The sequence below is a fragment of the Hevea brasiliensis genome, chromosome 16, assembly GCF_030052815.1.
Source record: "Hevea brasiliensis isolate MT/VB/25A 57/8 chromosome 16, ASM3005281v1, whole genome shotgun sequence".
Taxonomy (NCBI): Eukaryota; Viridiplantae; Streptophyta; class Magnoliopsida; order Malpighiales; family Euphorbiaceae; genus Hevea; species Hevea brasiliensis.
Genome location: NC_079508.1, coordinates 58,201,940 through 58,216,002, shown reverse-complemented (window position 1 = coordinate 58,216,002; position 14,063 = coordinate 58,201,940). Strand labels below are relative to the sequence as shown.

The 14,063-nt window shown below is 31.8% G+C and overlaps 1 protein-coding gene and 1 pseudogene across 1 annotated transcript; one reads left to right on the top strand and one right to left on the bottom strand.

Annotated features, from left to right (window-relative positions):
- Positions 1-852: 852 nt before the first annotated feature.
- LOC110632153 (V-type proton ATPase subunit E) lies at positions 853-7,847 on the bottom strand. Its single transcript, XM_021780271.2, has 6 exons — positions 7,517-7,847; positions 7,240-7,340; positions 6,571-6,727; positions 6,027-6,223; positions 5,584-5,683; positions 853-1,111 (listed from the first exon to the last, which is right to left on the bottom strand). Exons 1-6 carry the CDS (start codon positions 7,616-7,618, stop codon positions 1,076-1,078), a joined length of 693 nt encoding a protein of 230 aa, XP_021635963.2. The 5' UTR covers positions 7,619-7,847; the 3' UTR covers positions 853-1,075.
- Positions 7,848-11,025: 3,178 nt separating this feature from the next.
- Positions 11,026-13,146, top strand: LOC110664896 (L-type lectin-domain containing receptor kinase IX.1-like; annotated as a pseudogene).
- The last annotated feature ends 917 nt before the right edge of the window (positions 13,147-14,063 follow it).

The following is a 14,063-nucleotide window of genomic DNA, read 5'->3' as shown; positions in this document are numbered from 1 at the left end:
GCGTTAAGGAACCCATCAAAGCATCATTCTTTAGAGAACCAGTGACTACTCTGGTTAAGTTGGATCGCAGCGAAGGGCAAACAAAGGAGGAGTAAGAATGTCTAGTTTTTGTTGCTCGTAGCTTGGGAGATAATTATTTTACAATGGAACAAGCAAATCAGTCGTCTTGCATGCTTTTTTTTTTTTTTTCTTGTATATTTATTCTCGTTCAAAAATTTTGTTTAAATTCGTAATTTTTTTATGTTATTTTTTAATTGCTCAATAACTTCTATATATATCTATTGAATAATTCTTATTCGACTAATCAAAAATTGTTATTTTAATTAAAATTATGATAAATCTCATTTTAAAATATATGTAAATAATTTCTGTTGATTGAAATTTCCAATCTATATGTACATACACTGCTCTATCCTTTTAAGCCAATGGAATCGTTCCCCTGCGTACGAGGAATTACAATACAAAGTATTGTAGCTCTACTTCACTACAAGTCTGCAACATAGACATAACACTACCAACAAGCCATAAAACAAAAATCAGCTCCGAACCATGTGATGCGTGGCCCTTAATCGGCCATCTTTATCTTCTCAAGAATGATCCAGTTCCAACCCGTAGAACTCTAGACGCCATGGTTGACTTCTAGGACTTGATTGTAAAAACCGATATAGTTTTAAGACCTCTTGCGTTGTTATTCCTTTCTTTAATATCAAAAAGCTGTGAGACTGTCTTTAAGGAGTAATTACAAAGGCACCCAAACCATGACCGATATGCTAATAACATGGATTGTCAACTAATAAAAAATAACAGATATGAGCTGGAATTATGCGGCAAAGGTGACAACAAACATAAATCTCGATCAAAAGACAGACGTTCTGTTTATTATTAAACACGAGTACATTGGCATGCCCCAAATAAATTACCAGAACTAAACAAGTACCAGCTTCCCTAATTTCAGAAACAACAGTATTCTGCAAAGATGAATATCACAAAATAAATAAATAAACAAAAGAAGATGACCAAGCAATTGACAGTAGACTCTGGTCTTCAAACTCGACAGAAATTGTCGGTCAACCTATCATGCGGCAACCTGACCAAAAAGCCTCTTGCGGATCTGCAGTGATAACCAAATCGTTATAGTGATTGCTACACTCGAAGAAAATAAGATTTCATGTGTTAGGCAAATGGTGGGTTTCTATTGAAGATATCAATTACATGATTTATGCCATTTGATTGTCCATTCCAAAAATTACTAAATTCCAGCAATTTGCTGAGAAAGAAGGACAATATAATGCTCAAAATTATTAATATGGAGGACTTGCGTGTTCCCACATGTACATGTAACTGTTATGTGCCCAAAACAGGTGAAATGACAACTGGAAAAGGGCAAAAAACTTGATATTCAAAACCAAAATAACAAAAGACCAACCAAAAAACCAAGTCCCACAATCAACCCCTGCAATGCGTAGATGGGTTAAAAATTTAAAAAGAAAAAAAAAAGCAAAAGAAAGAGAGCTATTCTATACATTTTAGTCATAAATGTATGGAAAGATGGAGATTGATGAAAAAGCTTCAAATATTACAAAGTTGACTTAAAATATGAAAGAGAAACTGGTGAAGCATTTTGAAAAAAATGAACAATTGAAATGCTAACTCCACCCAAGTAGTTTGTGCTTAGCCGGCTCCAAGTTCGGATAAAGAAGGAGGGTTGCGGTAGGTGATAACCAGCGTAAAAATTTTGTCACACCTCATAATATGGATTCTTACGATATAAACGTTAGGGCGTTCTCTACTTACGACACGCTACATCGAAGCCTTAGTGTAGTGAGAAATATGTAAGGATGTAGAGCGTTCACCGAAAGCGACGCGCCATGCCGGCGCCTAGGTGTAGTGTTAAATGAGCAAGGATTCCCACATTATGGACAGGTGTGGATAAAAAAGTTAGTCCATAGAATAGATAGTGGAACAGAATATAAGATAAGCATAGAAAACAATAAAAGATATCATAAAAGAAGATCAATTAGGAAAGAATAGGATAAGAGGAGAATCAGGATTAGTACTTGAAATGTTGAATCACTTACAGGAAAATTAATGGAGTTTTTGGATACCTTGAAAAGAAGAAGGGTAAATATTGCTTGCATTCAAGAGACTAAATGAGTAGGAGAAAAAAGCAAAAAAGTGGATAATTCATATTACAAACTGTGGTTTTCCGAAAAGGAGAGGAACAAAAACGGAATGGGTATGATCATAGACAGGACATTAGAAGATGTCGTAACAGCTGTGAAAAGAGTAAGAAATAGAATTATACTAGTAAAGCTAGTACTAGAAGAAGAAATAATAAATATAATCAGTACTTATACCCCACAAATAGGATTAGATAGTGAGAGCAAACAAAAGTTTTGGGAAGATATGGACGAGCTAATGCAAAGCATACCGAATGAAGAGAATATTCTTATCGGTGGAGATTTGAATGGACATGTAGGGAATGATAGGTAAGGTTATGAGAATATTCATGAAAGTTTTAGTTTTGGTAGCCGTAATGAGGAGGAGAAAAGCATCCTGGATTTTGCAATGGCATACGACCTAATACTAGCAAATAACTAGTTTATAAAAAGAGAGTCGCATTTAGTGATTTTCAAAAGTAGACAACATAAAAGCTAAATTGATTTCCTCTTAACTAGGAAGATAAATAGAGCTCTATACAAAGATTGCAAGGTTATTCTGAGAGAGAATTTAACAAGTCAACATCGGTTAGTGGCCTTGGATGTCAAGTTTAGGAACAATTCAAGGCTAGAAGAACATTGTAGCTCGAACAAAGTAGTAGGAGTTCAAAGGAGTAAAGCAAGTGAAGTTCAAAAATAAGTTTTTCGAGTCCGAAGCATGGAAACTGGATGTGGAGGCTAATGGTATGTGGATACAGATGGCATCAAAGATTAGAGAAGTAGCTAGAAAAATACTCGGAGAGTCTAGAGGACTTCAACCACCCTCAAAAGAGAGATGGTGGTCAAAAGAGAGATGGTGGTCAAAAGAGAGATGGTGGTGGAATGAGGAAGTACAAAAGGCAGTAAAGAGAAAGAATGAATGGTATAAGAAATTACCCAAGTATAATAATAATGAGGCTTATGAACAGTACAAGATAACAAAAAAAGAGGCAAAAAAGGCGGTTAGTCAAGCAAGAGCGCAAACCTTTAAAAAGCTATACGAGAAACTTAGAACTAAAAAAGGGGAGAAAGATATTTATATATTAGCAAGGAAGAGAGAAAAAAAATGTCAAGATCTCAATCAAGTTAGGTGTATTAAAGATAACGAAGGAAAAGTGTTGGTGAAAGATGGAGAAATTATTTTGATGATCTCTTTAATAATAGTCAAATGGTAATAGTGTGAATATAGATTACAGAGCAATAGAAAAGAATGTGAATTACACTAAAAGAATTAAATCTTCAGAAGTAAAGGAAGCACTTAAGAGAATGAAAGTGGATAAAGCCTGTGGACCAGATGGAATACCAGTTGAAGTGTGAAAGTGTTTGGGAGATGTGGGAGTGGCATGGTTAACTAAATTGTTTAACAAGATTCTAAACTCGAAGAAAATGCTTGATGAATGGAGGAGGAGTATTTTAGTATCTATTTTTAAAAATAAGGAAGACATACAGAGTTACTCAAACTATAGAGGAATTAAACTCATGAGCCATACTATAAAGTTGTGAGAGAGAGTTGTGGAACATCGACTACGTCATGGCACTTCTATCTCCCCCTATCAATTTGGCTTCATGCCGGGTCGTTTAACTATGGAAGCGATCTTTCTCACTAGAAGCTTGATGGAGAAATATAGAGATGTGAAGAAAGATCTACATATAATTTTTATCGATTTGGAGAAAGCTTATGATAGTGTTCCAAGAGATGTCGTATGGAGAGTATTAGAACAAAAGAGAATATCTATCAAATACATACAAATGTCGAAAGATATGTATGAAAAAACAACTACTATTGTGCGCACAATGAGAGGGGACACAAGAGATTTTCTTATCTCAATTGGATTACACCAAGGTTCAGCTGTGAGCCCTTACCATTTTACATTAGTTTTAAATGAATTGACAAAACATATACAAGAGAGTATCCATTGATGCATGATATTTGCGAATGATCTAGTTCTGATATATAAGACTTGAGAATGAGTCAATAGAAAGGTAGAACTTTGGAGAAGTACTCTAGAGTCAAAGGGCTTTAAGTTAAGCAGAACGAAGACAGAATACATATATTGCAAGTTCATTAAAGGCCGAACTGAGAATGGGGAAGGAGTTAGTTCCAATGGAGTGGTATTGCCCCAAAGTAATCACTTTAAATATTTCGGCTCAACCCTTCAAGTAGATGGGGGATGTGAGGAGAATGCTAGTCATAGGATTAAAGCCGGATGGTTGAAGTGGAGACGTACCACGGGAGTTATGTGATCGCAAGATTTCCAATAAGTTGAAAGAAAAATTTTACCGTACAATCATACGACGAGCCATGTTATATGGTAGTGAGTGCAATGAATGAGCCGTATGTGTCTAAAATGAAAGTTGCGAAAATGAAAATGTTAAGGTGGATGAGTGATCATACTAGACTAGATAATGCCCGTAATGAGAGTATTAGATGAAAGGTAGGAGTGGTGCCAATTGAGGATAAGTTGAGAGGAGAGATTAAGGTAGTTTGGTCGTATAAAGCGTAGACATACGAAGGCTCCAATTAGACAAGTAGAGCACATTGAGTTAGAGGATAGAAAGAAAAGAAGAGGTAGACCTAAACTGACTTTGAGGAAAGTAGTACAATATAACTTAGAAGCATTACACATCTCGAAGGATTTAACCCAAAATCATTTAAAGTGGAGAAAAAGAATCCATATAACCGACCCTAATAAATTTTTAGGATAAAAGCTTAGTTGAGTTGAGTTAAACAATTGAAATACTAAAATTTAATATCTTCCTTGAAACTCATACCAGGAAAATAGGGAGGAGAAAGAAAACCCTACAAAAGAACAAACTGAGCTCAAATTTTTTGTTCAAACTGTTTCAATTAACTCAATAAACAAACATAAATAAGCGTTTATCTAGTCTGTTCATAAGCTGTTGACTGAGTGCACTGATTTACTCAAACTAATATTCAGATTTAAAGACTAGGAGCTCTTTACTGAAATCATGCAAAAGTTCTTTCTCTTCATAGGAATATCCAGTGCTAGAAAAGAAAACTCATTTAAACCAACTCACTCTTGGATCTAGCATGACAGGAAACCAAACAAAATGATAATCCATGTGTGAAACCAAAGTAAAAGATGTTGAGTTGGACATAATAGTGAAAGACCTATATTTCTAATTTTGAATAGCACCAAAATCATGAAACATTCAACAAGATAGATATCAGAGAACTTCACAAGCATGATAATTCTTTCTTTATCAAAGAATGACCATTTTTTCTCTGTTTTGTTCCCTTTTCTCAGTGGGAATTTACTCTTTTTTTTTTTTTTTCAAGAATAAATGGGGCATCTAAAGAGAGCTGAGAACAACAACAGAAACAACAAATAACAATAAAAACAAATAGTTTAATAGAGCATACCTCAGGAAGCTTTTTACGAAACAAAACATCTAACCGTGCATCAAGGGTGTTCTCACACACAATTTTCCCATCTCGAGAAGCCAGGACTACACCTCCAGAGCTGAAGCATAAAATAAGTCATATTCAACATGCTTTTAATCACAGGTATTTCACATAACATGGGGAACCGTTTGAGAAAATGAAATATGATATAATTTCAAGCCTTATCCTCAGCAGCTAGCTATTCTACAATTAACCATATGAACTATGATAGTGGATGACTTTGGAAAATCCTGTAAGCATTACCATGTTGGCCACCAGAAATCTATAAAAAAAAATTTTTTAAAAAATCATCCCAAACAATAGCTAATTTCCTAGAAATACCACGCAAATAGCAAATGATACATTAACAAGAACATGCACTCTAAAGTCTTCAGGGCTTTAGGATGAACCAGTGAAATTACCAGTAAGGACCATGGGCATTATGATGGCTAGGAGCAGGTGGAAGATAGACACGATTATCAACTATGATTTCTGGCGCATGAACATTTACTTTCTCTGCATATTCCTGCTTTGCTGAATCCAGGATAGACTCCACCAAATGCAGGTCATCTTTTCGGCAGCGCAGCAAGACAGAAGGCTCCTTCAGTCTGAGCAAACTCTGCCCCATATAAAAAAAATATATATGTGTTGCTAAAATTTCTCATTCATAGAAAAATTATGGTGTTCTTGTTAAGCAAGCATATCCTGATAATAACAGCAATAATTTGTTTCATCAAACTTAAAAGCAATGGTCAATTTCCAAGAATGAGGCCAGTGATAAAATTAGACTCTCCACCACATAAGGACTTGAATATCAGCTATGATGATGATGCTAGATTGCTAATGATGTTTAAGAATTTGCTTCAATTCTATACAAAGAATAATTTTATTAGTTTGCAATTATCTAATATAAATGTATCTAACCCACTAAGATAAAGTAGAAAATCAGCTCAGGTATTTGCCAACCTGAACTATCAGATCTTTCAGAAGCTCTTTATACACATGATGATCACCGCTCACATTCAGAAGATCCTTTCCTGCTGCCTCTTTCATGGCATTAACCACATCATCTTGGGCTTGAAGAACTTTAATTCGAGAAGCATTAAGCTGCATGGAGTACTCACTGCCAAAAACAAATACCAAGAAATTTCATCTATACAATTTCTGGTGACACAAGGGTAGCCTCTATTATTTGTCAAAACTAATTGACAGAAAAGAAGCAGGAGGGAGTTCTCATTCAACATACACTAGCGATGGTAAACTCCACAATTTCAAACTCGACTAACAATATACAAAATGAATCATCCTATTTTCATAAAATCTATAAACATGTAAAGCAATCATAAATGTTTTACCAACTTTGTTGTGCAATTGCCCTGGTTGAAGTTGGTATCTTCTCTATAGACCTTGACTCAACAGGCTAGCTGATCTCAAAAATTATGGGCTAAAGACATCAGAAATTGAGTAAAAAGGGAAAAACAAACTAAGAAACTCACTGATTGCCTTCATTGAACACAAACAACAAAGTATAACTATCAAAATACCAAGTAACTGATCTCCTAGAACTCATGTTCCAACTGAATCAATCTAGACAATAGAAAAACGCCAATTCAACAAAGAGTATAGATATATTACATCTTCTTTCGAACTTCGACTTGCTTCTCTTTACGCTCATACTCTTGCCTGATCTTCTTCTTCTCTGCCTCTACCAGCTGCAACTTCTCAATATTGAATTCCTACCAAAACATCACATCAAATCAAATGCATTAAAATAACATTAATTCCACGCACTCCATATGATGAAAACAGATCAACGAAATCAAACTAAATTAAGCAAAAAATTCGGATGATCCACTACAAAAAAATAAATTAAAATCCTTTTAAAAAAATGCAGCTATGGAAATTGCGTTACTTCTTCAGCAGAAACTGATATCTCGTTGGCCTTCTCTTCGGCTTCCTGGCGGATGAATCTGACCATCTGCTGGATCTGCTTGGAGACATCTGCATCGTTCATTTTGTCTGATTGATCAGATAGAGGAGAGGGAGAATGATCGAAATAGTGGATTTAGAGAGGGAAGGGATTTTGCGAATGATGTAGTAGACTCCGCGATTTGTAATATAATTACAGATTGATCGATGAAGCCTTGAGGATCCGGTTTTCGAGCCGATTCTGATTTGACATCAGCGGTTTCGGATTAGAACTCCTTAATGAATCAGACCGCATGAACCAGATTGGATTAGAAGTTTGGGGTAGCTAGTGGAGGTTTTATATTCAATGGGTACTTCAAAAGACATACTAAACAGTTATAGTTTAACTCATAAACTCTCTAAACCGTTGCATTTCAAAAAGTCTATAAAATTAAAATTATTCTCAATCATTGTTACTGTTTTAAAATAAAAAGGTCACTTTAACTTATTTTATAATATATTTAAATTTATTAAGAATGTCTATTATCCATATATTTCTTATATTATTTAATTTTTATTTACTTATTTTAATAATAAAATAAATATGATATAGTAAATGAAAGTTATATATTTATTAGCATAATAAAATAAAAATTATGATAGCATATATATATATAACACCAATAAAAACAGTTAAATAAAATTTTAATAAATACTTAATATAAATTAATAACCATTAGCTATTAACAAATAAAAATAACTATCAGTTATTAACTATTAATTATATTTAATAATTAAATTAAAATAATATTAATAGAGAATTAAATGTTATAAAAATAACAATTACTCCTTAATATCATACCAAACATCCACTTAGCTTAATAACAATCATTAAAAAAACATAACAAAAGTTGGTTATAAAAGTGTGCCACTTTGATTATAAAGATCCTTAATCTATTAATCCATTTTTTTAAGATTTAAAATTAAATAATATATATCTCTATATTTTTTTATAAAATATAAAATTATATTAGATGCTATTAAAAATTATATCATCTGCTTGTAAAAAAAAATATATGACATATTAGTAAACTTAAAAAATAATATAATAAAAATTTATATTTATTATTATTAAAAAATTATATCAAATATGTTGTTATTACAAAACTATATTAGGTGATATTAAAGAGTTGCATCGTCTACAAAATTATACCAATTATTAAATCACCACGTGACATATTAACCAACTTAAAAACTTATATCAGTTGCTACTATAAAATTATATATGCTGCTATTACTAAACTATACGAACCACAATTAAAAAAATACTCCGTAATATATTAATCAATTTAAAAATTAATATAATAATGTAATTATATTAGTTACTATTAAAAAAATTATATCAAATAAAAATTATATTAGATGCTATTAAAATTTATAATAAATATAAAATTATGTCAATTAAAAATTCAGATCAACTGCTGTTATATATATATATATATATATATATATATATATATATATATATATATATATGTTGGTATTAAAAAATTGCTAGTGTCATATATAACTTAAAAAGTTATATAAGTTGCTACTATAATTTAAAAGAATAATATAAATATTATATTTAATATTATATTAAATGTTATAAAAAAATATATTAACTGTTATTATAAAATTATATTATCTGCTAATATAAAATTATGTCAATTGTCATTAAAAAAATCACCAATGTGGCATATTAATTAACTTTAAAAAAATATCATTTGCGTGCTAATTAATTTAATACTAAGTATAGAGATTATTAAAATCTCATTATTATATTTGCTATTATTGACATATTTTTTCAATCATACATTATTCGCTTTTAATTGAAATTCTATATTATATTCTTTCATTCTTATGAAAGGGTATTTAGAAGAGAGTAATTAATAATCACTTTAAAAGTAAAAATTTTAAATTGAGTTTGATAGGCATATAATTATTTGACATTTTAATGCATATTTAAATTGCTTTTATATTAATTAGTTTAGAATTTTATTACTAATAAAAATTTTAACATATGATTTAAAAAAATATAAAATATAAAAATATATATAAATTATATTATTAAATAAAATAATAAATAATTCGCATAATTACACTTTACTCTTAAAAATTACAATTCTAAATCGATATGAAATTGTGGACCGACACCGAGTGCAATAAATCGATTTCAAGGTCCGAGCCCGCCATATTTTTAGCCTCACCTTTGAGCAAAAATTGCCACTTTAACATAATTGGTGAATACACAAATTACACAAATTATTTTTTTTTTCTTTTCAGATACACAAATTATAATTTTTTTTCTTTTCAGTCTTCAACTTTACTTTTTTTTTTTTTTAAGAGGGACATGTAAAGTTGTTCATGGTTCCTCTTTATATATATATATATATATTAATCAGTGATAAATTATAAAATTAATTTATTTTTTAACAAATATGATCTCATTTTTTAAAAAAGGGTTTTATAATTTATCCTAAAATTTCTTATTGTCACTTTTTTTTTTCACACTTAAATTTGAAAAAAGTACCATTACTCAATCAAAGAGCTTCTTAATTTTACAATGTAACGATTATGTCACGCGCGTTGCTAAATGTAAATACTTCCAGGTCCTCCACTAGCCGGAGCCATCAATTTTCCACTAAGTAATTTTGATTTACATTACAATGTTAAACTACCATGTCACGTGGGTTTCATTTCACGCTCTTTAACAGGAAGGCATTTCAAAGAGTTTAACGTGTAATATTTTCTTTACAGTATTCTCAAATTATTAATATGCGATATTTTTTTTATAATATTTTTACATAATTAACATTTGATAATTTTTTATAATATTATTATATAATATTTTATTTATTTTATGTAAATTATAAATTATTTAATAATTATCTTATTAATACTTATAATAAGTCATTATTATTATTATAAAATAACTTAATATATATATATATATATATATTTTAATTATTTCTATTATAAAATATTTATTAAAAAATTTGATAGATAAAAATTATAAAAATTGAAATAATTAATAAAAATTTTAAAATATTATATTATTTTTATATATTAAAATTTAAAAATATATAAATTAAAATTATTAGTAATATCAAAAAGAAAAAGTCTATAATTTAGTTCAGTAGATTTATTTATTTTAAAATTTATATTGTTAAATAAAAAAAATTATTTCTTAACATGTAATCCATTCATTAAGTCTTTATTTTACTGCAAATAGTTTATTAAATTACCACCGTGAAATTTCTAAGATATTTATTATTGCTTTTAAGATTTGCCGTGTCTGCTCATGTGTTCCACGCCAACTTCTAAACCAAAGGCAACTTTCTTCCTTCCATCCTTCTCTGCAATCTCGTCATCTCCATTGTTATTATTAAAGGCTGATCAGGCTGTATTTTATTAATTAGCCAGCTAGTTCTTCAGAAATTTGTTTAAAAAAAATATCATAATCCCGAAATCATGTTAGCAACTTCTTCTCTACATTGTTTGAATGCTCGGTGGATTATCCTTCTCTTCAATTTTTTGTTTATTTTGCCCATGTTTGTTCATCCATTTCCCTTTGACATACATCGACTCACACCAGATACGATTAAGTCGTTGGTTTATGAAGGCGAAGCCTTGCCTTCTGATGGAGATTTGGTTCTAATCCTTCAAACCTATATGTTTCGTGTTGGTCGTGCCTCGTATGCACAGCAGATACGCCTATGGGACTCATCCACTAAGAGACTAGCAGATTTCACTACCCATTTCTCATTCATTATTGAGAATAATTATAACTCCACGCTTAGCGATGGCATTGTCTTCTTTCTAGCTCCCATTGGTTATTCAATTCCACTCAACTCTGTTGGCGGGTTCTTGGACTGTTCAATTCCACCATAAACAAGAGCCAAACTGTTCTAGTGGAGTTTGATACCTTCAACAATAAGGAGTGGGATCCACCAGGTCCAGGGCAAGGGCAGCATGTTGGGATCAACAATGGCTCCCTCACTTCGGTTGCCCATGCCTTTTGGGATGCGGACTCAACCACTGGTAAGAAAACCAATGCCTGGATCAATTACAATGCTACTACCAAAAATCTCAGTGTATTTTGGACTTATGACAAGGATACACTTTATATGGGCCAAGCCAATCTGTCATACAATATTGATTTGATGGACGTCCTTCCAGAGAGGGTTATGATTGGATTCTCAGCTTCTACAGGCGAAATGTATCAGCGATATTCTATTAACTCTTGGCAATTCAATTCAAGTTTGGACTCCACGGAGGCCAGTCAACGTTGGAGGAGGAAGATAATTCCAGTAGTACGTAGTTGTTGGCGCATTTGTCGGTTTCTCTCTTTTTTCCATGTTTACTGGGGGAATCAGTTATTTTGCTGTCAGAAGAAACAAAAATGCATCAGGCAAAGGCAGCCATGGCAATAATAGCACAGTGGTCAACGAAGATTTGGAGAGAGGTTCTATGCCTAAAAGCTTTTCTTTCCAAAAGCTAAAGAAGGCAACCAATAGTTTTGCAGATAATATGAGGCTAGGCCAAGGAGGATCTGGATATGTTTACAGAGGGATCCTTAATGAAGTTGGCCGCCCAGTTGCCGTGAAGAGAATTTTTTCCGAATCTACCAGAGAAGATGTTCATAAATGAAGTGAAGATTATTAGTCGTCTAATACATCGAAATTTGGTGCCATTCGTAGGATGGAGTCATGAGCAAGGAAAATTCTTGCTCGTTTATGAGTACATGCCCAATGGTAGCCTCGACACTCACACCTTTTTGGCGATAAGGGATCTCTCCCTGGCAAGTGCGTTACAGAATAGCATTAGGCTTGGCCTCAGCAATTCATTATCTTCACGAAGAAGCAGGGCAATGTGTCCCTCATAGAGACATCAAACCAGCTAACGTATTACTAGACATGGATTTCAATGCGAAAGCTTGGTGATTTTGAGCTTGCTAAGCTTGTCGACCCACGATCAAGGACTCAAAGTGCAGTAGTTGTGGGGACTTTTGGTTACTTGGCCCCAGAATATGCAAGTGAAGGAAGGGCTAGTAAACAATCAGACATGTATAGTTTCGGAATATTGGCATTAGAAATTGCATGCTGGAGGAGGAATTATCAATACGGGGATTTCTACATGCCATTGGTGAAATGGGTTTGGCATCTTTACCTTGCAGGAAACATTATGGAAGCAGCGGATGAAAAATTGAGTGAGGAATTCAACAGGGAAGAAATGGAATGCTTGCTGATTGTGGGATTATGGTGTAGTCAACCAAATGACAAGGAAAGGCCAACAGTAGTACAGGTAATTAAGGTTCTTCAGCTTGAAGCGCCTTTGCCACAGCTTCCAATTAACACGCATGATTCAACATTCCGTGCAGGACCATCTAAAATGCTCCCAAATGATTCCATTATACAGACCATTTCTTCAAGCCTAGATTTTGGCCGCCAGTTACTGTTATCTTGTAACACCTTCATAGAATTTATCTTTTTTTTTTTTTTTAATTTTTTTTCCATGGTTTATGCATTGAAGGTGCGAGATATAAGCCTTTTTGTAGTTTTATTTATTTTCAATGATATTAAATTCTGTTAAAATACTACTTCAAGTCCTTCAAAATTTTTGTTCGGAAGAAATTTTTTTTTGGCCTTTTTTTTTTTTAGTTTGGCCAAATATAATTAATATTAACAGTACTATTAATATTAAAAGAAAGGTGTATTCATAGTGGTGCTAATCCATAAAAAATAACCCATGAATCCATGATTAATATTCAGTAAAAGAAATCTGTACTCTTTTGTCATTAATCCATAAAGGTTTTTAATGGTAGACATTTGCTATTTAATGGAGAGAAGAAAATTTGTAAAACCATATCTCACTACTCCAACGTAACCTTTTTTTTTTGGTCTCATTAGGAAAATAATAATAATAATAATGCAGCAAAAGTGATAAAACAATATAATAGACAAAGCATATGGTCATCGATCATCGGTGTACTTAAAGAAATGCACATTAGTTCCACTTAGCACTAATCGTGCAAATTAAAATAATTCCTTCATGTTTCTGCACTAATAAAGCATTCAGCAGGGCAGAGCTCCTTTTTCTTTGTTTACGATTTTCCAAGAACCTTGTGGAGCCCATAATATATGGGAAATTTCACTCACACAATCTCCTTTGCCAATTGCACTGTTCGTTCTGGCCCAGGCCCGATGGGCAAGAATAGGCCGAAGCGAAAGGCGAAAGCCACTTTATTTATATATATTTCATGCGTACTATTATCTAATATTTTAATTTTTTTTAAAATATAAATCTTTTTTATATTTATATAAGTAATAATACTATGTAATAATAAAGATTTTTCATAAATTTAAATTATTTAAATTTATTTTTTATAAAATTAAAATATAAAATATATAATATAATTTATTTATTAAATATATAAATTTCATATAATTACATAATAAATTTATAATTAATGGTATCTAGATGAAAATTTCTTGATTCATTTCTTCGCC